At 41.4% G+C, this 27,749-nt stretch overlaps 1 protein-coding gene across 3 annotated transcripts in view; it reads right to left on the bottom strand.

The window, feature by feature from the left end:
• The window catches only part of arap2 (ArfGAP with RhoGAP domain, ankyrin repeat and PH domain 2), a 99,864-nt gene that overhangs the window by 2,882 nt on the left and 69,233 nt on the right, over positions 1 to 27,749 (bottom strand). Inside the window, exons 17-31 of one of the 3 annotated variants that reach the window (XM_029455305.1) lie at positions 24,698 to 24,800; positions 23,933 to 24,131; positions 20,142 to 20,205; positions 19,615 to 19,778; positions 18,756 to 18,968; positions 18,463 to 18,568; positions 15,913 to 16,060; positions 13,730 to 13,807; positions 9,651 to 9,725; positions 8,798 to 8,915; positions 6,536 to 6,664; positions 5,386 to 5,522; positions 4,375 to 4,457; positions 1,953 to 1,988; positions 206 to 269 (exon numbers count right to left, since the gene is read on the bottom strand). In XM_029455305.1, the coding sequence (XP_029311165.1) occupies positions 206 to 269; positions 1,953 to 1,988; positions 4,375 to 4,457; positions 5,386 to 5,522; positions 6,536 to 6,664; positions 8,798 to 8,915; positions 9,651 to 9,725; positions 13,730 to 13,807; positions 15,913 to 16,060; positions 18,463 to 18,568; positions 18,756 to 18,968; positions 19,615 to 19,778; positions 20,142 to 20,205; positions 23,933 to 24,131; positions 24,698 to 24,800 (1,717 nt within the window). The remainder of the gene's footprint in view (positions 1 to 205; positions 270 to 1,952; positions 1,989 to 4,374; positions 4,458 to 5,385; positions 5,523 to 6,535; positions 6,665 to 8,797; positions 8,916 to 9,650; positions 9,726 to 13,729; positions 13,808 to 15,912; positions 16,061 to 18,462; positions 18,569 to 18,755; positions 18,969 to 19,614; positions 19,779 to 20,141; positions 20,206 to 23,932; positions 24,132 to 24,697; positions 24,801 to 27,749) is intronic. The other 2 variants (XM_029455306.1, XM_029455307.1) reach the window with 2 other exon arrangements.

Below are 27,749 nucleotides of genomic sequence, written 5' to 3'. Positions count from 1 at the left end.
GGAAAGAAGGATGTCTCCGCAATGTGCGTGTCACATTCACTGATATGTTTTTGGTTTGCAGCAGCAGCAGTAAAAAAGATAGAATGTGAACACTTCCCCTGCACTCCAGTCGCTGCGTGCTTTGCTCATTAAATGACTTCATCAAGCATTTCCATGAGTGCATCCCTCAGTCTCGTTCAAACATCTCCGCCGCACGTCATCGTACCTTCATCCTGACGATGTCCGTCACCCAGCTGACCCGCGCCGCCCTCGACTCGCAGCAGAAATGCCTGAGGAGTGAAAGCTCGTGTCGTGAATCACTCTTTTCCACCTCGTTATTTTTTTCACACTCATTTTCGCCAGGTGACTGGACTCGGTGAGTCACAGCACTGGACACAGCTTCGTCTGAAGAGACAGCTCGTTGGAAACTCTAAATAGAGCCGACACTCCTTGTGATTACATGCATGGGAAAAGAGTCCCCTCGCAGGGCGATTAGTGCTGTAAGTAACAATCTATTCAGATTCAAATGACTTTATTTATCCCGGGGAGGGGGGGGGGGAATTAAATTTATCGCAATTACTACATTTTAGATTAAAATACAATAAAATATTTATACATGCACATCATAATAAATATTACATGTCACAATATATACAGCAGTGTAATAATAATGATTATTAATGCTGAAAACAAGATGGCTTGAAATGTACAGAGTAATTGCACAGGTGGTGTAAGTGTAGTCCGTATTGCACAGTTTAGATATAATAATAGGATGTTTGGGTTTGAGCCGCTTCTGGTGTTTCTGGTGTTTCTGTTTGGCATTCACTGTAGCACCCTTTTTTATTTGTTCTGCTGTGCATTCCAGATGAGACTCGTGTCACATGGTTAGCTACAAAATATAGAAAAAGAAAGGGTGCAAATAAGCTACCAAGACTAATGCTGCATTCTCATGGAATTAGGCAGACGGGTAAGCGGATATCATTTTAGTTGATTTGGACGCATAAACAAGGGATGCAACAAGTTCACCTCTCCTTTCACCTCGGTCACCAGATGACGTCTTATGCTCATTTGAATTTCTGATCCATGGAGGGTTTTATGTGTTTGTAGCTCGAGCCGAGAAAAAGCTATTTAAAAATCTGTGAGTTCACCACAGTGTGAAGTCTTACGGGCCGAGCGGGAACTCGCGGGCGGGTACAGCGGGAGAAACACTAATGCGTAAATCCAGTGGGCCGCGTAAACCAGGAAGGAATTCCCGGAAGCTATAAAACTTTTTTTGTTGTATGCTAATCCGCCAAAAAATTATCCTTGGATTGAACCGGCGCCATCTTTGGGTCTGTTATCCAGTTCTTATATTACATCCATGGAATGCAGCACAAAACTCTATAGCTATGCTAGCAGGTCTGTGAAGCTACATTAACCTCAGCATGCTAACATGCTCACAATGACATTGCTAACATGCAGAGGTTTACCAACCTTTACCACGTTCGCTAGCTTAGTTTGCGTGCTAGCATGCTAACACTTGCTAATTAGCTCTAAACACATGGAAATCCCAATCAAATCAGATATGTTAGTCTGGACCAAAAGAGGCGGACCGAGCAACTAGCATTGCCATCCCCGGGGTCTCGCCAGCTAGTATGACAAAAGAAAAATAAAGCCTGGCTTGTACTTTCAAATTGTTCCTTAAAACATTTAGTCAGAAATATCCCCATCCTATTCAGATTTAAATAACTTAAAAAAAGAGAAAATCATTGTATTTTTTCACTTCCTATGAGTCGACCAGACAGCCCCTTCCCCCCCTCTCCATGTAGTCGTTAATATTTTTTTACAGCGTTGTTAATCCACTTGGATCAGTTCTTTAAATTCAACTTTTTAACTTTCTGCCACTTATTTCTGTTTTAGAGATATTTCAAGAGGAAAGGGTAAAAGTCAACCTTGTCAATGATTGAATTGAGAACTGCCAGCACGGCACTCACCATTGTTGTTTATCAGTGTAGACTGTGAAGCCCCAGCTGTGAAACGAGAAAGACACGTGTCAGAGATTCTTCAGATTCTGCAAAAAAACGGAAACTTACAATGTCCTGTGTATCAACTTAATTGAAAAAGACAGAGGTTATAAACATCTTTTTGTGAAAGGACGGTGGAATAAAATTTTAAAAAAAGGTAGTCAAACTCCAGAAAAGAAAAAAGTTTTTTTGTTTTTTGAGAGCGTATCGCTAAAGATAACGGCGGGTCAAAACCTTTTCATCAAAATGCAAACGCTAGGTGCTAAACAGTGGAATTAATTAAATCAATCAGTGGCGTTCCAGCCCACATGTTTATGCAAGGGCAGACCTTAATCTGCTCTGGGCAAAAGTGTACAATACACCGAGCTCATCATTATAAGCCTTAAACTACAATTTGTTGGGAGAGATGGAAGAGATACGGAATCTATTTGCCGTACATAAAATGATTGCATATAAATGTTATTATGGTGCTGCGAGGCAAGCTAAATAAAGACAAATTCTTCCCACTCTTCTTTTTTGTTTGTTGCACGCTTCAAGGTGTATACATACATACATGCATGCATGGGTGTTTTAGAGCGAATTAACCCACCCAGAGGCAGCGCGAGGTGAAAAGACCACCGTCCTGGAGAATACACCTTCCCTAAAAAAAAAAAAAAACCCCTTCACAGGTGAGGCTGAACAGGAGCAGAGAAGTGGGGGAAGAACAAAGCGAAAAGAGGGGGCAGGAGATTGGACAGCCGGCAGCACCACTCCTGTGAGTTAAGGCGGCCGATCCAACCCAGCAGTAGGCCGCTCACAGATAGACCTCTGCCTAATGAGGTAGCAGAGCGCTGCCTCTCCTAACCCTCTCGCTATGACTCCCTCCGTTCTCCTCAGCAACTCTTGTCTTTACTTCTTTATTCACCGTATCACTTCTCCCACAGCCCACTCAACAGTATATCTATGATACCACTCTGTATCATCCTCTCCTTCGCTTTCTCTCTCTCCCCCCCCCCCCCCCCCCCCCCCCCCCCCCTCTCTCTTCATCTTCCACTCCCGCTCTCTTATCCACTGTCTCTCCCCCTGAAGGACGTCGTAATGCAGATAATCGCTTACCGGACTAATTTTTCACGCTTCCCCCCCCCCCCGCTGACTCCAAATTCCGACGTGGGGAAAATGATGAGGAATTAGAATTGGGTAATTTGAAATATGGTGTTTGGCTTCACAAACCCCCACCCCCCCCCACCCCCTCTTTGTTTGACCAACAAGAAGTGCGGAGGGTTTTTGGCATGAGTCGTAAATTCTAATAATAGAAGATCATTAAAAAATAAAAACAGTGGCAGCGGTGTTTTTCTATCCGCGGAATAATTTGTATTTGTTAAAATGCAATTACATTTAATCAATTTCATTACAGTGAAAAATACGATGGGGGGGGGGGGGTTCAGAGGAGTGGTATCTCCTGGTGATGCTCAACTTTGGGAGGGAAGAGAAAGGTCAATATATCTTTCGGGGAGAAATAGTTCACACACACACACACACACACACACACACAAAAGAGAGTAGCGATGGTAAATAATGACTTGTTCATCTTAATAACACAAAAAGAGGGGGGGGTGGTTTTGCTAAGAACGCTTGTTTTGGCTCTAATGAGTCACGTTTAATCACATTTATTATGCAGCCACAGTAAGTGGCGCTGGAAAGAAAAGTTTTCAAAAACATAGTTAAATTCAACATGTACTGCACCAAAGAGATATGCAAGGAGGGACGGGGAAAATGTATACAAATGACTATTAAAACTGGCCCATAAATGTCTATTGACCGCTGTGGCAGATGCAGTTGTGTCTGATTTAACGTCTCGGGGAAGCAGGTGTAAAAATTTGTGGCACTTTTGTTTTATTGGCTGCTCACAGAGGTGTTGGGGGGGGGAGAGAGAGAGAGAGAGAGAGTCACCATCGTCTACATTTCAGTAATATCTATATGACAATGAAAACCATTTCACTGATGGAAACAAAGGATATTGTAGCAAATAAATAAATGCTCATGAATTGCACTTTACAAGGGGCTCAACAAAAAGCTGCAAGACAAAAATGTATATTTTCTGGGTATTATACCAGATGCGATGTTCAGCCAATCATATACTTATTACATTTCAGTAGTTGTTTTAAATCCATTCGCAGCAGTAATCTTGTCGAAACACTGCTTGTGACAACACCTTCACATAATATGAGCGTAATACATTTGAATGTGGGAGCCCGATGCTGACCTTGGGGTTTGTTCACTTACTAAGGTTTTCTAAAGCTACATAGAAAGCTCACCTAAGAGACCTATAATCGTTAAGTATGTATTGTTTGCTGTTTTAAAACATCCCAGCATCAGGTGTTAATTATCAGCAGTGCATGCGAGTGCAGTTTACCTGGTTGGAGGTTTGAGCTTTCTCTTCAGGCCCAGGTAACATTTCACAGAGTTGAGTTGGATCACTTTCTCTGCTTTCGTGGCCTTGCAACAAAAAAAAAAAAAATGATAACAATGAGGGGGAAACTCAATTTAACTAATTAAAATCACAATGAAATAAAATGCCAACAAACTATCCGGGCGGCATCGCAGCACAACGATCAATTTGAAATCGTTAGCGTCTTCTTCTTCCCGAGGAACAAAGAGGAAGAGAACAAAGCGAACAAAATCAAAGTTATAGCTCTTCCTCCTACACATCACAACCCACCGATCGTTTTCCCGGTTTCATCCAAACGTGAATGTGCGCTAACTACAATAATTGTAGAGGCCAACAAAATATCAATTCAATTTCAGAAACACTTTCCATCTCCGGTAATTAGCCACATTCTCGTGATATTTAGAAAAGGTTTCAGAGACGACTCACAACACCACCCCCATTATAGTGCCAGAATTACTGCACCTCCATCAATTATTAACACTTCTTCACACTCCTTTACAAAATCCTATGTTTCAGCCGCGGAAATGTGCCGAGAAGAAAAAGGCCTCTGGGGAACTCGGGCCTGCTGGTCCTCTCTGAAGCACACACGTAATCTTTCTTTTTCCAGAGAGAGAGCGAGAGAGAGAGAGAGAGAGAGAGAGAGAGAGAGAGAGAGAGAGAGAGAGAGAGAGAGTGGGAAGTCCGCTGCGATCGGTGTGTTTTATTTCCCCACTTAAATTTGAAGATTTGGAACAGTGAGACGGGACACGACGCCAGGGAGATGAAGCATGGAGAGTTTGGGTGGAGTTTTGGTCTATTTAGTGGCAGTTATGTAGGCGCCATTCTAACACAATTTGCTTTTCTTAAGCAGTTTTATAACCTCCTCAATTCCCTCGTGATACAAAGCGCTCTCCGATGCTTGCATGCAAAAACCCACGACGGCAAGTGTTTACAGTCGATGTGAGAGAAGATTAAACCGAAAATAAGTGTCCTTACTTTGATATCTCTGTAGAGCTGCAGAGTCTCTGCACGTAGTACAACATATTTGTCCTGGAATTTGTGCCCCGACAGCAGTTTGGAAGATCCATCGTTGAACTTCAGATAGTCTCCTTTTATAAACTGCATTTGATCTGCTGTGAAACACATCAAGGAGAGGAATATTGTCTGTCAGCCCAGAGTGGACGCACAATGCTCTCAATGCTGCTGCTGCTGAAACAATTAGTTCAATGATAAATTATGACAGTCGATTAAATATTTAGGAAGTACAAATATCAACAAATAAGCTCTTCAAATGTTTTGTTTGGTGTTTTTTCTGTTTTACATCATTGCATATTTAACAATCTTTGGGTTTTGGACCAACAGCAACTATATAATCTGATTACACATTACATTTCGCTGTAACCATTTATCCAGTAGCCTACTTTAAGCTAACTATTGCAAGTAGTTCTCTCTTATTTTTAGCTAACTATTTTGTAAGTTTAGCCATTACTTTAAGCTAACTATTTCAAGTGTTTAACTAATGATTTAAGCTAATTATTTCTACCATTTATTTGTTACTTTAAGCTAACTATTACAACTAGTTCTCTCTTATTTTTAGCTAACTATTTTGTAATTTAGCCATTACTTTAAGCTAACTATTTCAAGTGTTTAACTAATGATTTAAGCTAATTATTTCTACCATTTATTTGTTACTTTAAGCTAACTATTACAACTAGTTCTCTCTTATTTTTAGCTAACTATTTTGTAAGTTTAGCCATTACTTTAAGCTAACTATTTCAAGTGTTTAACTAATGATTTAAGCTAATTATTTCAACTAGTTATCTCTTATTTTTAGCTAACTATTTTGTAAGTTTAGCCATTACTTTAAGCTAACTATTTCTACCATTTATCTGTTGCCTTAAGTTAACTATTACAACTAGTTATCTCTTATTTTGTCGCTCTTGCTATGAATATATGCTTTTCATTAGTTAAGCTACTAAACAACTACAAGTAGTTTGGGAATTACTGGTATAAACTAAACAAGAATTAAAATACCTATAATAAAAAATAAAAATTGCAGTCCTACAATGAACAATAACTCATCCACGTACAAAACATACAGCATTAAAAACATCTTAAATGGTTTTGTACTGTTTGCACACCGTACCTTTCCCATCAGCCACTCTTTTGGCCGCTGTGAATTTCTTTATAACAAGAAAAGCAGACCTAGGGCAGTCTAGAGTACTCCACTCCAGCACCTGTTCAAGAATCTTCTCACTGTGGTGTAACGGACGCTCTATTGAAAATAAAAGAACACGGATCAGAGGGAGGGGAATGATTAGCAGGTAAATCTGTTAGGAAAAAAACCATAACAAATTCTATTTAACTAAATAACTAAATAATGTTGTTGTTCTCACCATTTTCATTGCAGAGCAGTTTAATTTATCTCCAGCATATCAGGACTTGATTATAAAAACACACTCATGTGAAAAATAGACCTATTATCTCTTCCTAATTGGTGAACAGGGTACATGCTATCAGCCCCCCCAAAAAAAGGAAAAAAAGTAGATAATTTGTGTACCACCACCCCTGCTCTGTTGCCTCCATCTCTACACTCCCCCGTTTTTCATAACCGAAGGAGGTAAAAAGATCCACAACGGCATAACTTATTCATAACAGTGGGCTTATCTTTTCTCTGGAATCTCTGCAGACCCAGGCCATGGAATTAGTTCCTCATTTCCCAACAAATATTAGCTCCCCTTCTCTGCCTAGTGTTCTCGATAACAGTGTTTATCTGTAGCCATCCTCCAAAATGGCTAATTAACACACTTTCCCTCCCTTCTTTATGGTTTTATGAGCAAAACCTGTCACGCTATACCACCTTCAAAATAGCTTGACTGTTTACTCTTCCACAGACACATTGTCTCGGCATGGAAAATATGCTGAACCGTCAGCAAATATATTCAGTATTCAACACACCTTTATTTATTTTTTTATTTTAGAGGAGGACGGCGTGTCCTCTGTAACTTTGTGAGGAGAAAAACAAACATAAGAGCGCGGCGTAAACTCTCTGTGAACTGATGAAAAGTGTACGAGGACCGCCAGCTAAGCAACTCCGCGACAAAAGCTCAACTTTGACTTTCCTTCGCTCGCCCGCTTCCCGTGTTATGATCAAAAATTGCTAGTGTGAGGCAAGGTGGGGGCCATCAGTGCATATTAATGCAAGATGATGGGGGGGGGGGGGGCGCCGGGTCAGCTGGCTGGGTCGATCATGCCAGAAAGATGAAGGTAATTTATGACATATGATGGTACAGATGATTAATTAATGTGCATATCATCAAACTGACGGTGCTTGGCTAATTTCTCAGTGTGCTTCCATGTTCACCGACACTGGTTCATTAGAGAGATAACATAATCCTCTAATCACGAGCTGCTCGGATAAGAGCAAGTGTGATCTTTGTATATGCCCTGGATGAGAATAGCCAATCGCTAATTGGATATATTGTGGATGACGGTAGAAGGTTTAGCGAAAACGTTTCTTTTTACTTCTATGGAGATGTGGAAAGTGACAGCGGGGTAACTTTTCATTTAACTCGTGGGGATTTGACGTCATAGTCCAGAAAACAGTTTAATTCAGATCTAATGACGCAACAGTTGATAACTATTTATCTAATAACAAGGGGGTGAACAAAATAACTTCTTCAGAAGTGCAATTACATAAAAAAAACAAATGAAATGATTGTGCGTACACACTGTGATATTAAGACAACACTACATACTATGGCAATCATTTTCAGAAAGATCAGCGTATAGAAACATAATCACATTTGTCAGGCTTTTGAGAGTCTAGCACTTCAATTAAAGAATCAATTACTCCTTAAACCTTCGGTCTTAGAAAAAGAAAGGAAAAAAGAAAAAGAAAAGACTGTACTCTAGTAAAGCAAGACTCCACATTAATGTAATTATGTTTCACTTGCAATAAGCAAATATTGATGGAATTATAAAGAACATAAGTCATTATTGGACAGAGACAGTGGAAGGATGATAGGAAATGAGAGGAGAGAGTGATAAGTAATGATATGCATGGACATTTTACGGACACTATAAGTTCAATTATGACACTTTTGTGTAAAATGTTGAAATAAAATGCCATAAAAGTAGCAATTGATAAAACTGCAACGTCCATGGTTCATTTCCCGGCTGAGGGAACTTTGTTGCATGTCATACATCTCCCCCCCCCACATTTCTTGTCTGAATCTCTCCTACCACTATCTAAATCTGGGCGTGTAACCCATCAAATGCACAATATGGAACCCCTCGCTTTTGCCTATAACTTAGAGCTTTCTATGCAGTAGTTAGATTAGAGGAAATGACTTCGAGACAAGAAATGTATTCTTATATAGGGGACATGAGGGGAAATCCTGCGTACCTAACTCTCCATTCTCAATGACTTCAAAGGTGATCCAGTAGTCGTCAGCCTTAAAGGTGACGTTCCTCATACAAAGCGCGGTTTCTGCAAGCTCCGCGGACCGCATGCTGGGAGAGACCTACCGCAAAAAAAAACACACAGCAAACACATAAATACATACCGACGCAAACAACAAAACGATTAAAAGAGAAACAATCAAACGCATCCTGCTTAGATCAGAAGCTCCCTGGATCGATATCGCTGCCTTCAACCATCTCAAGAGCCACTCAATATTTAACATGTAACACTAACTGCACAGATTTATCTGGACTCGCAGACGTGTACGCGGTGCACTGATTAAATTCTTGCTTCTTTGGCAAGTTATCAGTTGTACCTGAACAGGACTGAACAAAGCAAATGTGCTACTTAACTCCACGGAGAGAAAGTGGAGTGTTAAAGTGAAACTGTGCTGCCGTGCGCTCCTCTTTAACCCCCATCCCGCCGCCGCTGACGACCTGTGAAAGGAGTCCGTAACCTAGAGCGGCCTGCGTGCCTTGTAAAATGCAATTACTCACACAATTAAATCAGACGTTTCTTTGATTAGTCCACTTTTGATTTATTTCAGGGCCGGTAATCCCATCAGGTTAAACCACAAATGTCTCAGCCCTATTCTATCAACCTCTCCACCTCCCATTCTACACCACCCTCATTCACCTGCCTTCATCCCGCACTTCATCTCCCCCCCATCCCTTCTTTCTTATTTCACCTTACCACCGAAGAACCTGCGGGAAAAGCAGGCACACTCGCATGCCCACATGGTAGCTGAACGTACAGACGCACACACATCAACACACACACACACACACACACACACCTTGATTAAACAGCAGTTCTCTGGCTCTTTCTTTTCCAGGTACACCTCGAAGATCAAGTCCCCAGCTGGAGAGAACTGGAGAGAAAGAGACAATGGACAGACAGAGAGATCAGTTGAATTACAAAAAAACAATAAGGCCGGATTAATTGGCTTTTCTTCCAAGTTCGTACTCCAGTGTGGCATGAATCTAAATGGAGAGAAGTGAGAGAAACAGTGTGGAAAAAAGAAAAAACCAGAGGTCGTTTTCTGGAGCTGGAGGCAAACGAAATCCCGGTAGCGCTAATGGAATACAAAACCCGGCTAAATAAAGAGAACATGTGTGAGACAAACTTGTAAAAAGGTGGAAGCGCAGGGTGCATGTTTCACCCACACTAAAACTCCTCAGGTGTTAACTTTACGTGTGCTGTCAGTTTAAAAAAATGTTTTGAAGATGCACCTAGAAAAATGTTGAGGGGTTATTATGGGAATGGAAAATACTTTAGGCAAAGAAGAGATGCGAGGAGTCACCGTGCATGCTCCACTGTAACAGTCTTTTCTCACACTTTTATTTGTACAAGGCATGTCACACTGCAGAAAAGGAAATAGCTGTATCCAATGTAAAAACCTTTACAAAGTGTTGCCTTGCTGTAAATCTCAAGGACTTTGATTTCAGCCTACTTCTGTTTGTACATCCATTTCTGAAAGCTACATAGGCTAATCTTAGTTAAAAGGTTTAATACACATTTATACACCTTTGTGGCAGTCATCCCTAAACAGTCAATACAGTAATGTACTTTCTTGCAAAGAATTAGATGAGAAAAAACCCATACCACTCCCAAGTCTGTCCGTTAAGAATGGAGCTAGTGCTAGGTGGCGATTAGCATAGACTAGCCTAGCATAAAGACCGCAGGCTAAGCAGGGGGAAACAGCTAGCGTAAAAAAAGCTTACAAACAGGCTATCTTATCTTTTCTTTCTTTTTTAAAGCCGTATACAAGACAAGTTGCGGTTTTAACCACTCTGTAACTGCAAAATTAACGATTTTCCATTTTGTGCTTGTATCAAAACAAACATAATTTATGTTACAGTAAGCTACATTTAAGCTAGCAGCTCCACAGCTTACTTAATACAAAGAGATGCGAGTGGTATCGATCCTTTTGTCTAACTCTTTGCAAGAAATATATAGAAAAATATAATATATATATATACAATTTATATATATATATATATATATATATATATATAATATAATATAATATACACATACATACACATTACAGCCTATAGATCTTCCTGTGTCTGGTGATTTTTTCCCACTCATGGACGACTAACCTATGTGAAATTAAAAGGATGACTTTTAAGTGGCCTTCCTTCCTGACATTCAGTAGGTCAAATTCCCAGTAATATTGCTCTTGTCAGTACAAATCATGGCACCTTTATCCATATGTTGGAGCTGTAGGCTAATCATCCTCCTGCATCCAATTAAAAACCGACTTTTTTGGTGAGAAAACCAGATAACTTAAGAGAAAGTGAAAATCTAGTTTTAAAAGGGGAAAGAAATGAGACAGGGTCATACTATTTCTGGCCAAGTTGGAGTGGTAATCCATTTCTGGACAATGAACACCTAAGCACGAAAATGTTTCTTTTCCTATTGGCTATTTGGAAATTACAGTTACTTTTCCTTTGTCATTAAAGTGCAGGTGAACTAAGGTACATTATTGGCTTGAAAACTATCACAGGATAAGAGGGAGCTAGCCATGTCTGACTTCTGTGGCCCTGAAAGGACACAGAAATTATAGTCATTCAAAGCAATAGAGTGAAAGCTGTCAACGTAAAAATGCCACACTTATATGGCGCCATCTTGGCTTGCTAAGTACACTTTTCCTCCTCCTTCTTCTGCTCCTTTTTCTCGATAGTTAAACGATGGAAGTCCAGGCACACTTTACGAACGCCACATTTGTCCCGTGAAAAAGAAAAGCAGGAAATAAAGACGTTGACGACGTGCTGGAGAAAAATAAAAAATGTGTTTCACAGCTGATGAGGAGATTTCTCAGCAACGATCAAGAAAAAACAGTAATGTTCTACTCGAGATTAAGGCTTTCTTAATCTTTACCAAAGTCATACTCCTGCTGCACTCGCTCTGGCTGTAAATGCAAGTATCGATTTTAAAGTGCCACTTCTAACTTAGAAGGCGTGACATTGCCTTGCACCTCATTATATCACTGATTTATTTACTCCCTCAGTCTAGCCGTACTATCCACTTACAGGGTGCAGGCCTCCTTGTCATTCTCTGCCTTTAAAAAAGGAAACAGATGAGGTCAGACGCTTCACCCGCAGGGCCCGAGCCCTCTGCGACAAGCTTTCTGTAATTGTCAAACGAGCACATCGTCTTGGTCAGGGGTGTTGCGATGTATAGGCATTGACATATTTAATATGATAACCCCCCCCCCCCAGACACCCACACCACACACAGACACACATTCTGTTAGTGGAAATGTTCTTTCTTGTAGGCTTTTATGCTTTACGGGTTCCAGACTCTCTCTCCACATCCCTACATGTACATTTTTTCTTCCCAACTTTGCACAGAGATGGAAGCGGCTCCATTTTCAGAAGACATAGCTCTGAGATTCCCGATTTTGTCAGATAATTCATCTCCGAAAAAAACCCTACATGGATGGATGTTGGATGGTTTGAGACACACTTTCATGACAATCCAATACCATTTTCCTGATTGGCTGTTATTGAAAATATGATGAATATTGAAAAGAAAATGTCATTCCAATAGTATACTGAATAAAACCCCCCATGATTATATAAACCTGTGAGAGATACCACTATAAATGAATGGCATGCATACATAACCAACATGAGAGAGGCCTTTATAAATCTGTGTGTGGGAAATTACATTTTTTACAAACTGCTTTTTTCCATGTTGCATCAGGTTGAGAGATACTAGAAAGCAGCTCTGGAGCGTCCCAGTAGCTCAACCGGTAGCACAGGCGTCCCATATACAAAGGCTGAGTCGTTGCCACAGCGGCCCACTGGTTTGAGTCCAACCTGTGGCCATTTGCTGTATGTCGTTCCCCTTCTCTCTGTCCCCCTTTCACAATCTGCACTTCACTATCATAAAGGCATGAAAAGCCCAAAAATATAACAAAAAAAATAAAAAGAAAGCAGCTCTGCAGTGGACTGGATGAACTTTCACTTAACTTCCTTTTTTAATATCAAGTTCACTGGGTTTAATTACTCTGTAGCTTGTGTTCCACGACCCTGCAGACATCATTGTAAAGCCAGTGACCTCTGCACGAAGCCAGTGAGTGAAATAAATGACAGTCCAAACTATATATTAAACAAAAGTAAGTAAGTCCTTTGTAAAAGGAGAAGATTAATGGAACATTTTAACTTAAAGCAATGTTGAACGAAATAAGCTGATCCATTATCCCAACAGAGAACGTTTCCCCATGCTGACTTGTAATTGCACTGAATGATTGTTCTTAACAAAGAAATTATGTTATTTTTCTAACATCATTTTTGTTAAAACCCTAAAAAAAAAACACAAATTCCTGTCCATAACTGTCCAAAGATGTTGTCCCAATTTTCACCTCTGACAGCACTGGCTTTCCACTGAGTAAAACTCCTTGACCCACAGCAGCAGACATGTTCTGAAAGGCGGCGGACAAGGTGGAGAGAAAAGGGGGGAGAGAGAGAGAGAGAGAGAGAGGAGAGAAAAGAAAGGAGCTGGCATAAACAACCTATTTCAGATTTCAACAACGGCAGCGCCATGTGATTTAATTCCCCCCCCCCCCGCCAGTTATCTGGACCAAATGTTTTTCTCGGCTGAGGCATCCAGGCGTAAAGTACCTGCCGCAAAGGTTAACAGGAACAAAGCCCTTTTTCCCCCTCCCACGCCTGCTCCTGCCTCCCCCGTAGCCCCCCCGTCCCCTTCATTTTTGCCAGAAAAACAGGAAACTTGCTCACATGCGTTCCTGTTTTGAGAGACCAATGGCGCACGCAGGCAAATCAATACACACACACACACACACACACATACAAACAGAACACCCGTTGGTGATTTCCATTTGGACTCTGCGGGTCGACTTACCGTGGTGTCCTTCTTGTCATTCCAGCGTGTGATGAAACTATTCTCTCTCTCCATCTGTTGCACCCGGTCTTCATTGACCTGTTGGACACACGCACAGACATCCGTTCAGACTCAGCAAAACCAAGAGAAACATTAAAAAAAAAAAATTGCTCGATAGAATCTGAAAACCATTTTCTAAGAAAAGTAACATTTTTTCCAGCCCTTAAATACAAAACATGGGAAGATTAAACCAGTTGAAAGGCATCACACGCACATGTAGAATTGGGTCGTTCAGCTAAACCTTCTAAAAAACTAATTTTTGAGAAGGAAGTTGGCTGTGAGTGTTTGACACAGCTCAGTGCCAAGTGAATACTCTTTCCTTTCACAAAGCTCTGTGTGGGAAATTATACTTTTTTATTCCAACTTTTTTTTTTTACACCATTATCATTTTCAGAGAACAATTTGCTTTGTTAGAGTTCCACGAATGGCAGAGAAGATTGGGGGTAGAGGGGTGGGGGGGGGGGGGGAGATACACTCACAAACTCATAGTGTGTGTGTGTGTGTGTGTGTGTGTGTGTCCAGGCCTGATAATGGGCCCCGTCGAAGACATCCAGCACAGAGCTGGCGCTTTAATTAGCGAGATGTCTCACTCGTTTTATGTTGCAGTGTGTGTATTCACTGGTATTTGGGCTTAGGATTGGTTGAGCTTAATGGCTATTTGTCATGCGAACGACGGCGTCCCGAACCGATTTGGAATGAATGCTCCTCCTTTAACGTCAGAACAAGAGAGATCCAGGCGTTCTGTTGGGAATTAGCAGTCGCTCTGTGCTGCGTATCCCGTAAGCCAGGCAGCTCTCCAAGGGTAACATTGATCCCAAACCCCCCCCCCCCCCCCGACCATCCGCACATCAGCAAAGTCAAGCCAATTGTGGAGATTTGGCAACAACAGCTCTGCTCCGCAGATGGTTGAAGTAAGAAAGTGTAAATAAAGTCAAGCGTGCAGCTTGGTTTAGGATATGAAATGTATAAATGTTAGGATGGTTTTTTTTTAAATAGATTTTGAAGTCACACTAAATCTAGCAGGAAGACTAGATGAGTCATATATAATATGTTTGATTTAAATGTTGGATGATTTAGTACAGATAATGTATACAACTATTTTGCATTCTATAGAAAGAACCAGAAGTTTGTCTAGAAATGATGTTCTGTAAACCTTCACCAGTAATAATTATTAAAACATTTCTTTAATTAAATCCTGCAGTTATTGTTACTGTATTAATCAGCCTGTGAAAACAGTTGTATAATGTCTTGACGGAGCTTTGTAAACTCTGACCCTTACTGTATGATGTCATCAGGGAAAGAAGTGGGAGTTTCCCCAAGGCCGGCAGGGTATAACACAAGATACTAAAGAGTTGCATTATGGGAAATGTAGGATTCCGCGCTATTGGAGCTTGATCAATTCTGTCAATTTTAAGCTTCTGTTTTGAAATTCGTTTTACTATAATACTACAATACTAAACTTTCCTGAAATGTAACTTGCATAGAGTTGTTTAGAATCCTTTCTTATCATTAGTGGATTATATATAAGAACACATTTTAAAATCTCATGTTCCAGGCATCAGTTGCCAGATCTGATCCTGAAGATTATTATCACTTTATACAATAAGGAGCATGAAAACATCTATAGTTTTACATGCAGTTGGTTCAAACTGCATCACATGAAGCATTTACAGTGCATGTAGTTAAAACATCTTTAAAACGCTGCTGAAATATAACCGCAACAAAAACAACCGAAGAATAAAGTCACACTGCTGCGTCAAAGCGGAAAGAAATAGTGTATTTTCCTCACATATAGAACAAACGGAGTCATACGCCTGGCCTCATTTCATCTCAAGCGAAAGATGTCCTAAACAAGATTCTCAGGGTATTGTTTTTCTTCTAGGTGACCTGTTTTTACAACATATTCTGTATTTTTTGGAGATGTGTGTCGTCATTGTCTGCAGAGCACAGTCGGCAAAGACGTTGGTTTCCATATTTGACTGATAACTGTAACAGCTGAACTAACCAACTAGTGTTATGAGTGTTCACGCAATAAACAATTAAAATCTGATTTGATCCATCTTAGAGGTGTACCCATATCATGTGACCATGCTCAGCCCTTTGTCACCATCTTCATCATCTCTTTTAAAATGTTTTTAACTCACGCTGAAGAGTGTAATGTAGTTGCTGATGAGGTCGTGGATGACGCTCATTTCCTGTGGGGTTTGTCCCCGAGTTTGGAACAAGCAGGTGGAGAAGACAGAGGCCAGTTTTTTGCTCTGCATGTGGTTGAGGTGGGAACACTGCTGAATCCTGAATGATAGAAAAAAAACGTGGTTAGAATAACCCAAATGTGCCTTCAAACAAACACACACACACCCACACACACATGTATATCAACACAAACTCCTATCTCTTGCTCAATAGCTCTCTAAATCTCTCATGCCCACACATACTGTACACAGAGAATTTAGTGAAAATGTTCGGCCAAATTCAGCAAAGGGCCAATTAAGTCTTCTCCAAACAATCTACCTCATTAACATAATGCAGCTAAATCACGACTATCCACTGCAGGTTTCTGAGGGAGCGAGGTGTAAAGTGAGCTTCAGTGAATGAGACATCAAGACAGCGCAGTGTTTGTATAGAAATGCAAACTAGAGGTGGAAAAACAGGGCTGCGGTGTGGGGGCAGCTGCAGGGCGGGATCCAAGTTGTGCTGCTAGCTTTAGCCTCTGCACCTCGTGTGTAATGCCGACACCGTGGGTTGTACATAGTTGTATTCTGTCATTTATAACTAAGAGCTGAAAAAATCTTCAACACTGCAAGTGAACAACTGCCTGAGAATGAACTTCAAATATATGATTTACCCCCCCAAAAAAAGATGCCATGGGGCTTCAACTGTGTGTGCTAATTGGCTGAGTTTTTAATAATGAGCCAGTCAATCTGTCTTACTTGCTATATGTGTTACGGTGCGGTGTACAGGGGAGGACCCAAACGCAATACTCACAAGTTGATGAGAACAAAAAGCGAGCTTTTATTAAAACAAAGCTGAAAACACAAAAAGGTACAAAGCAACTGTACTCCCCTGAGGGAGCTGGCTATTAAATACAAAAGGTAAAAAGTACACTGAAAACACAAACTGAGGAAGACACGAGGAAGCACACCAGGTAACATCAATGTAACAGGGGTGACGAACAGACAAGGAACACTGGGACAGACAGGTATATGTATATATTTATATGTATGTATATATATATATATATATATATTATATATATATACATACACACGGACACTAATCAAGAAAACGAGACACAGCTGGAGGAAAAAGTCAAAGACACGAGGGCAGGGTGAATAGACACAGGAGGATCAAATCAACAATCAGAGGGAGGGAAAAACACAAGGACAGGAGTAAAACAAGACATGACACAAGGGGAAGTGATTATTTAAAAAATAAAACAGGAAGTAGAAAATCAAGATCATGACAAAATGGCAATAAATGGTGAAAACAATATGGGATTGAGTCATCAATTTCAACCGGAGGAGGCTGTGGGCTGAAGGCCATCACACATACATCGCCCACTAAATCCGAGATGTGACTAGAAAGTATCTTGATTGGTCAGAAGAAAAACAAACAGCAGAGGGAGAGAGTGGGTCATTAGCAGAGCAGATAGGGACAACGGGCTAATTAGCAGGTGACAAATAGCAACCCTGGGGCTACTCGGAGTGCGGGACCTTTGGGTCTCAAACTTGTTGTGTCTGTGATGCGAGTTGGCATCTGTAGAGCTCCACCTGTTCTATCTGCCACCAGTCCACTCACTAAACAGGAGGAAGACAAGAGCTATCGAACAATTTGTGCTGCTATTCTAATGAGTTATAATGCACGATCTGTCAAAAATAGTAGTTTATGTCGAATTAAGTATGTCAAGTGTCTACAATGGACGTACCAGTGGTGGAAGAAGCACTCAGTTCCTTTACTTAAGTGAAAGTACTAGTACAACGGAAAAAAAACCTCCAAGTCCTGCATGGAAAAATCAGCTAAATGTATTTAAAGTGTCAAAGTAAAAGTACTGGTTCTGCAGTGAAATGTCCCCTGTGACCGATATCTTATTATATATGATATATGACAATATTAACACTTAAGCAGAAGTTTAAAATCGACTAATCTGAGGGGTTGTGAGATGATTAATGGGGGAGACCAGAAGAAGAAAAGTAAGTTTTGATACACAAATGTGCTTGTTTTTGTGCGTTTCTTTTTTTTATGAAACAATCTGAGAAGTTTAGAGGAGAAATATCTCTTTGATGGAAAACATCTGAAGATGGCTCCAACTAGACAGATTTTATTTTGTATTACAGGTCACGAGCAAAAAAACAATTGGGAATGGCAGAGTAGTGTTTTCTATGAGCTCATCATATGATTTTTATACAAAAATCTTAATCTGATAAATAGCCTGACAGCTGACACATATATGTAGTGGGATAAAAAGTGCAATAGTTTACTCTGGACTAACATTTAAACAGTTAAATGTGGTTTTGGCATTTTGTTACCACATGCATTATTCTCCTTCAGGACAATAAACGTTATCCCCACGGCTAACCTCGACCTTGAAGTAGCCTAACTAGAACAAAGCATTAAACGTTTGTGCGAAGTTTGAAGCGTGTTTGTGTGTGTGTGTACCTGTGCGCAGTTTGAAGTGTGTTTGTGTGTGTGTGTACCTGTACAGATGTTGGAGCACAGCATCCAGGGTTGACCTGTTTATCTTTGGCAAACTCTCAATGAAAGTGGAGTACTTCTTTACTCTCGGCCTCTCGTCCGTCTCGTCTACAAAAAAACACACGGAGGAGAACTACTGTAGAAAACTAGAAACTGGGACACATGGGAACCATGGACACAAAAAGGAAAATGAGGTTCATACTGTAATTATTCAACCGTTGAAGCAACAGGTCCTCGCCTATTGCGAAGCTACAAAGCGTAAAGCACAGAGTGTATTACTACATACACCACATACCCAGAGCTGACACCCAGTATGGATAAAGCTCTTTGGTCAGCAGTGCATCCTCCGCTTGGGATAAGAAGTTCTTTAGGGTGTCAGTCACATCCTCCAGGTGGTGCTCTGTCTCCCTCAGCTTCACATTACGGGCGTCCCGGGTGAACTCCTCCAGGAGGTCGGCTACTCGCCCAGGGTCCCCCGGCCTCTGGTAGACCCCCTCCTGGCACAAACCTGGTAAAAAAATGGACGACCGGCTCATCATTTTACGATCTCTGCATTTTTTTGGTTTTGTCACTGTCTGATGTGTAGTGTCTGCGACAGCAAATGGCAGTACATACTGTAGATTTCTATAAAACTAAATACAATTATAAAAAAAGGCAATAAGCAACCTTATGGATGCTAAGTTGTGGGATTTAATAACGTTACATAAGCACATTTGAATCTAAATTGCAGGCAGAATGAAATTGTCGCTGCGAGGTATGTTAACCTTCTGTACCACTTTGCAATTTCAGTCAGAGTTGACTTTTATGCCAATCCCTCATTACATTGCAGACCACTTATAACGCAAATGTATAAGTTTCTGCATTTATCGTGCATTGTTGGAAGTAATATGTAGAATAGATTTTGTGTAGTGCAGTGGACTATATTTTCTACATTTCTATAAAAGAAAAAGAAAAAAAGATGATGATGATGAAAAGAGAGATGGGATAATGCCACAACATTATGCTAGACTACATTAGAAAGCAGCACATTCTCATCACGACGCAGCACACCGGATGAATCAGCTCCTCAAGGGGAAATCATAATAATAGTCATGCGGAAATATATCTTTTTTTTTTTTTACTTTTCTCTCCCCTGTGAGTATAATGCAACTCACCATATTGGGTGACAAAAGCAATGCAACTGTCGACTATAATGGGGACACCGTTCTTAGTTAGCTGTTGGTCGCTGAGCGCCTTGCCATCTGTGGCAGCAGCCAGTGTGATGGCAGAGTGCCACAGTGCAAAGTCCATCTTGTTGAAGCCATGGATGTAAACTGTTCTGTTAAGAGAGAGAGAGATTTGGGAAGGAAAAATCATTTCCAGATGTGGCATTTCATATATTTGGACAAGTCATTAAATAAAACAACCAAAAGTACACATCTATACACAAGCACCGGTTTCCCCCGCGAGGTCTCATCAAAAACACACACAGACGAAAAAGCAATTAACGCAGGAAGCACAAAGGCTCTAAAAAGGGGGAGACTGTTGGCCTGTGCGACGTGCCGTGACGCCTTCTCTGTAAACTGAAGCGAGACTTTGATTACCGCCGATGGTTACAGTAGGTAAAGTGCATTCGGACTGACGACACGAAGGCGACGGCATTGCGGAATGCATCATTATAAATAAATACAGCCGGACATACCTTCTTCCCTCCACCATCAGCAGGACTTGGATCTTGTCCTCACCCTCCGTATGTGTGGAGACAGCTGGGGGGGGGGGGAGAAGAGCAGCAACTTGTAAAAAAAATAGCAAAGACATACAGTGTACATTCAAAGACAAACTAACGCAATGCGTTTAAATCTGACATTTGCAGTCGTTCAATCTCTGTCGAAAGCATCGTCGCTTAGAAGCCGCCGCTACAAACTTGGAAAATGCATTCATTACCTCTTTACTGAAAGGTCTCCGCTCTCTTAAGTATTTGTTTCCTTCTTAAGACACTCACTGCACAGTTTGTCTAGACATATCTTTTCAAATGTGCAGACATATTGTGTAGTGGAAAGAAAAGTAAGGCACAGCAGTGGAGAGGCAAATGCATCCAACTGGAGTTAACAACATTTTCTTGTTTCAAAGGAACACTTGGGTGGAGTTTTTTGTGATCGACTTACTAAAAGGTGGTTTGAACAAAAAGTGTGTGTGGGGGGGGGGGAGAGAGAGAGAGGAATACAGTGTCAGTGGTCAAGCTTTCCACAGAGTTGGTCGAATTGCAACCAAATAAAGATTGCACTGAGGATTAACACCGAGAGAGACAAGGGAAGAAAAGAAAACTTCAACTGTACAAATCAATCTTTTATCATAACAGTGCAAGGATACAGAGAAACTGGGCTCAGGGACTCGAAAGCACTACCATAATCTCTTCTGTTGGTTTAAGTAGCTGCTTGGATCACGGCAGAAAGCACAAACGCAACAGACAGAAAGTATAACAAAGAAAAATTAAAATAAAATTAAAATATGAGCTGTGCATTTGTGAGTCACAAATCTCCAAGCAACATCTGTCACTTTGATCTTACTCAAGTTCCCACTGGTTATGCTCAAATAATAGATATAAGGACAGTATTTTCTACATAACAACCAGTTCTTTCCATTTCCTCCAACACACACACACACACACACACACACACCGCAATCTCTGCATCTGCTCGACACACGGCTCTGACACCTGAGTTTATCAGGAATCGATAAGGGGATCAAAAAAGAATCGGTAAAATCAGCATCCATCAATTCCCATCCCGACATACGACTCTGTTATTTGTCATTTGTATGTTGGGTGAAAACAGCAAAAGCAATTAATCCCCAAAAGTCTCTCTTAACAAATAATTAGATTTTTGTTTTCTTTGGCAGATATTCAAGGGCACAGTATTTGATTCTGATCCAAAACAACAAGAGAAAAAAAAGAAAACTTCACAGATTGATATTGACTTGTGAGAAGTTTATTAGCAGTGTTATCAGGTAAATGCAAAACATTTGTCACGGCTGTTTGAACAAACACAAAAGCAATCCTCTTTTATCCATCTTACAGCTCAGTGGGAACATTATTATTACTTAATATTTTTATGTGTTAAGGAAATAAGTCTGCGGCATTGTTCTCTCCATCATTTGCACCGGGCGCCCTGTAAGAGATTTCTATGAGGGGCTTTCCCCCCCCTCTAAAATCAGGGTGATTTAGAGCGCTGGTGCAGATTTCCAGTGGAAGCATTAAGTGTCGTTTATTTTGACAGGTTCTGTATGATAACCTCATAATATTACGAGCCCGGTTGCCAATGTTTGCCATTGAACAAAGACTCCAATGAACTGGCCCTGTTCGTTGAGGGATCCAATGTTTTCACCGGATGCAACAGCTGTTCCACTTCCTGCCCGGCTCGATCTGCTCTGTGCGACGGCCCGCGGCTACGTAAAATAATAGACTATAGGTATTTTTTCTTCTGAGCTTCTGAAACACTCTACGTCGTGTTTTCTAGCTAGCGGTCTTTTTCACGGTCTTTACTGGCACGCGGCGGTATTTTCATGAGTGGAGATTAGTGTCAATCGTGAATGTCGCTCCGTAGAGCTACAAGTGGTAAGAACTCTACAGGGAAGCGTTAGTTTAGCAATTTATCCGAAAGAAAAATCTAAAATCGTCGAAATTGGGAGGCACGGGGTCTCCTCTGTAATGGCTCCATAAGTGACACGACTTAAAAAGGAGTTGCAGCATTCATTAGGGTTATTATTTTCACATACCCCACCTTAGTTTTATTAACTGTATTGTATGTACGATGTCGCCGTAGGCTAACACAATAGGTATAGAAATATGAATCTGATCAGAATTAAGTATTAAGTTACTTTGAAATGAACTTGAATCATCACTTACAGTTCTGAACATGTTAGATGTGATTGCTTTGTATCTTAAAAATTATATATATATATATAAAATGTAATTTAATTATAAAATGAACCTCCGTGTGGACACATTTGGAATGGAATCTGGCTGCTAAATATGCTTTTTTTTTAGATGATTGAGCAGAGCAATGGATTAACCTTTTTTTCCTGTATTGAGCCGCTGCCTTAAGAGAAATCCAGTGAGAAAATTGCAGTGAATGAGTTCAGAGTTAATGTGCTCATCTTAAGTGTTCATTTCAGAGAGTTCTGGGTGGGACGGTGGATTTGTGCACTGCGACAGGTTAATGATTATCCAACTGTATCTGTCATTTCCTTTTCATTTGGGCTTTAGTTCTAGTTATTTGTGAATCACAAAAAGATCAATCCTCTCTCAAGTTCACGGCTGAACCCCCCCCCCAAGAAGCCATTTTGAGAGGTAGCGCACTCTTGTTCTTTGGGGATATGATTCTTTTTTATTTGTTGTTTTTTTTCCTTGAGCATTTATTTATTTATATAACACTTTTCAAACAAAAAGTGCTTCATAGCCAAGACCAGTGAATACTGCACATTGACAAAAGATCAATGAAACAAATGGAACGATGAAGCTAAAGATAGTAAAAAAAAAAAGTGTCCCTAGTCATTGGGCTTGAGGCAAACGTAGAATAAATAACAGTCAAGGCAATTAAGGATAAAATGAATAAAAGCCAGAGATTGCAGCTTTCACTTTATTAAAAAACCCTTTAGAAGGTTTTGAGAAGATATTTAGAAAAATGATGGTAACTGTGCCAGCCTCGAGTCAAATGAAGAGGCTGCATCACTCCTGCTGCAGTTTGAAGCGCTGCATGCTGGAAACATGGGAGCGATTTTAATTGAAAAGTCTATTTATTAAATCCCTCACTGCTACACAGGGGGTACCTTTTTATGTTGTGGTGTCACTGCAGAGAAAATAACAGTTAATCCCATGTCACAGACTGCGATTCCTAAAGGGATCCTTTCAATGCTCCAGAACCGACAAAACACAGTCCCTTCTGGCCTTAACGGCTCCTCGGCTGTGACAAATATGGTTTGAGAAAGCCGGGAATCAAAATGAGCACTGTTGCAGTTCTTTATCCCGCCCAAGGTGAGAAGACGGGGCGGGCACTTTGTGCGATTTGATCCACGTCGAGCGTTAAATGGATTAAAAAAGGATCCATTGATTCTTCCCTCCCTTCTGTTCACACATCACACTGGCGCATCGATCAATCTGCCAAAGTATGCGTGAACTTTTGAGCCTTCCCTCGTGACTGGCAGCTTCCCTCCACTGACTATCCTTTAAATAACTGCTGTTCGCCAGTGATGTGGAGATATTGGCAAAATGGATGTCAGTGGGCGGTGGGAGGAATGCTACTATTAGAGTGTTAATATTCCAGATCTTTACCTCAATCCCAAAAATAAATAAAAATGAAATATCGCAATTATTTTGTATGCAAAACAAAAGATTCTCACTTTAGTGTTGCCGGATATTAACTCGGAGCAGCAGAAGTACCCATTGAAATAAAATAAACATGGGGAGAACTAGAAACATAATGAAAGCATGCTTACTGAGCTCCTGTAGCCGTTTGAGTCGGAGCACTTCCTCCTCTCCCTCTTCTTCTCCCGAGCTGAAGTGCAGGGCAGAGCCTTCCAGTGTAAACCAGCCCACCCTCCAGTGGTACAGGTCGTAGCCTTCTTTGTAGTGCAGTCTGCCGATCAGCTCGCCGTCTCTCTGCACCAGTGCCTCGACTTGAGCCGGGACGAAGCACTGCGAGTCGCAACGAAAGAGAGAACAGTTTTTACGGTGGCGTGCCACCAAAACAGAGCAGGTGCAGGCTTCTTGTCGTCAGTTTAAACCTTTGCTCAGTTTCTAGTGCCTGATTGAATTATCCTGCTAGGCTCTGTCTGGCCGTTGTGTGCGGATATACAGGGAGGGTGTGGAAGGCCTATGGTACAGATGGAGAGACATATGGACTAATGCAGCTATACCTCTCACTATCTATGACTGGGTTGCCTGGGATTAAAGAGATTAAAAAAAAGGGAATAGGGGACACATTTATGTAGGGTGTTGTTACAAGATCCTGGCAGCATGTGGGGGGGAGAGATAGTAAGACCACTTGTGTTATTGAAAGAAGCACAGGCAAGCATGGGGCTCACTGAGGACACTGAGTGTATGTTGCAAAGTAGCAAGAGTGAAGGAAAACAAAGTGTGGATGTGCTGTATCTCTGCGGCACATTCACATAGTTTTTCTCCTTTGTGACTTTAAGTGAAAAACAAACTAAAAGGTAGGCAATGGAAATAAGTGTGTTTGTGCCGTATGCAAAGTGTGTCACCTTTGTTAGCGCCTGGATCCAGTCGTGCTGAGTTTCCTGTGTTTCGGCGCCGACAATCAGTAGCCGCTCCGTCTGCAGGTACAGCTCCACGGTGAACACAGCCCTGCCAGGAGAGACACACGGCTCAGTATCAGATATCTGGAATCTCTCACAAAACGCACACATGCGGGAGGCGAGCGCCGGCGTCCGTGTACATTTTGCACACGTACAATAAAAAAAATGAAAAACGGGACGTGCTGACTGTCGACGGAACATGAAAATATGCCGGCGGTCACCGCTAAAAGTTAATTATACTGGGTGTAACAAAAGCTGTAGAACAGATTTCCAGACACAGCTGACTTCATGCAGACGTAATAAGCTTAAAAAAAAATTCACACAGTAGATAACAAATATTCTGTTTGGTATATATTAATATTTGATACTACTCATTGAATCATATTTGTAGTTATTGAAGTACAGTGCTCAGAACATGCATTTCGCCTTGAAACTGTCATGAATGTGCTTTTGTACAATGTGTGGCAGATGCATGTACACATTAGGTTATATACACACCGAACAAAATAAATAAATAAAAGTGAGCATCCACAAACACTTCCGTGGCTGTCGGAAGCAAAAAGGCAGCTATTAATCTTTGTTGGTCTTTCTCGTCTCTGCCTCCACCCCTCTCTCTCTCTCTCCCTCTCTGCGTCTCTCTCTGTCTCTCTCTCAGTGTGAAGGTACAGAGGTCAGAGTATCAGTATCTTAATGGTTTGAGCACACTGCCAAGCGGTGGCCTCGTTTCCATTGGTACGCTACGGCGAGGGAGGCTCTAAATGCTACAGCGATGGGTGTTTAAGGTGGCGTGTCACGGGGGTCACGGCAGCGCTGAGTCGCTCTCTTCTCAGGCTTGTCAGGGGAACAGGCGAGACACGGGTGTTTGTGTGCTCCCGGGTGACCCCTATCCTCCCCGCCCTCTTTCCTCTTCCACCCGGCTTTCCGCCAGCAGGTGTGGAGGCGCTTGTTAGAGGAAGTTCCACAGGGAGAGCAAAGGATGGAAGCTGTGGAGGGGTATCGGAAAGGAGAAGACGGGAAGGATGAGAGTCGCATTATGAGTGTCCCAGAGGGAGGGAGTGGATGGGGAGAGGACAGAGAGATGCTCGAAACAAAGACAGTGAGACAGTGAGAGAGTGAAAGGTGCGCTGAAAAAAAAAAAAAAGCGAGCGACAGAAGAACTTGAGAAACATACGGCCGTCATCGCACAGGACACATTCTTGTACCGTGCCTGTGCAGCTGTAAACGCTTTGTGTGAACATCATCTCCTTTGATGAGATGTCATACGTCTTTTAAATACATTCTTCTTTCCTTTTTTTCTTGTTTACTGTATCCAACTTTACGCTTCTGGGCTCAATAATGCACACAAGAAAAGTAGGTTGTTGGGAGAATTCAGGTTAAGGCAGGAAATTGTGCACTTGCAATAATCAGTTAGTGTAATTGTAATCGGTCAGTGGGGCCGTTTTTGATAATCAATTAAACATTAAAGACAGAAAATACCATCAAATATGGAGATTTCCTGTTATATTATATTAAACCGAACATCTTTAGGTTTGCGCTGAGCAATATAAATGAAATGAAGCATAACTTACTGTTCAGCAGTGGAAACATATGTCAAGCTAGACTAAAAGGAGCAGCATTGATTTGATATAAATGCAAAGGCAGATTACAGTACACGACATCATGTGCTAATTTGAGCCGACCTATAGTACAACAAAAAGTACTTTCTCTGCTTGAGTAAAGTTTGAGTTTAAACATGCACTTTTCCTTGTGGAGGAACTTGCTGCACAAGATTCACCTGTGGTTTAAACAAGCATTGAGTTATCTATATGTATTTCTGTAGCCTTTTATTTCCTCCTTAAGGCTTTCCTTGTGCTCTGAGAAAGTCTTAATTCCCCAGCCCTCATATATCTAACCCATCTCGCTGGCAAAGTTAGCACCTGAGCCCTTCTAAAAGTCTATTTAGAATTCTGCTTATTCCTGTCGGCGTGTGAGAGAAGAAGACGTTGTGAAAGAGAGTGAAACGGTGCAAAGAAAAGAAGCAGAAAAGACTAAATAGAAAAGAGAAAAAAGGTTTGTTGAAGGTCAGAATTGACTTAGAAATAGTCTTGTCGAAACAGGGCAGAAAAAAAAAACCCTTAACTTATCACCAGCCAACATACTCCCTTTGCATTAATTCCTCAGGGGTGGGTTTGTAATTTTAACGTACAGTATGCGTCGGGGTTCACGCCGTAATTCACGGTGTCCTCTGCCACGGTGAAATTACCCAAATGCTGTGCTTAATGGAAGCGACACCTACGGCCTCCTGCGTGCCGGCGATAGGCTGCCGGTGGGAGCGTTGTCATCTGCATACGTTAATATTCATGAACGACAGACAGTCAAGAGGTGAGGCGTTCTCCGCTCGCTCTGCGCGCGGGCATGCTAGGAACGCTTGAAGTTGCAGAAGTGAGAGGGAGTGAGGCAGAGTTTAATCTAGTGAAACGCACAGCCATTATGAGCGTCGGCGACGGAGAAATAATAGCCTTTCCGGGGGCGACGGCGTGACCTGTAACTGCCTTGTATGTGCTGAGCAAAAATAAATAAAAATGCCACATGTTACTGTTTGCAGCGTCTGTGCAAACACAATATTGTAACCGAAACCGGTCACGACCGCGTGGAAGTGTCCGGCTCATCGAAAGGTCGTAGTTTCAGCTCGCCAGGTGTGTTTCTGATGGCTGTATAAATAACATTTACAAAATTAAGCATTTTTCCCTTTTTTTCGTAACATCTGCTGCCGTCATTAAGGACCCGGCTTATGCTTTAATCAGTCTCCAGCAACACGCACAGTAAGACACGTATACAGTGTGACCCGATGGGAGCGGGGGGGGGCAATGTGAGCAGGAAAGGATCGAAAACATCTGTTTTCTTCTTCGTGCGTTTGAGTCACTTGCAGAAGAAAGAAAAAAGTAGAAGAAAGTTTTGTCGTCAGAGAAACTTTTTAAGTGAATCGTAATCTGAGAAGCGATCGGGGAGGCGGCGTAAA

Source organism: Cottoperca gobio, chromosome 18, assembly GCF_900634415.1.
Source record: "Cottoperca gobio chromosome 18, fCotGob3.1, whole genome shotgun sequence".
NCBI classification, from domain to species: domain Eukaryota; kingdom Metazoa; phylum Chordata; class Actinopteri; order Perciformes; family Bovichtidae; genus Cottoperca; species Cottoperca gobio.
Note: the sequence above shows the minus strand (reverse complement) of the source record. Positions and strands in the feature narration are given on the sequence as shown.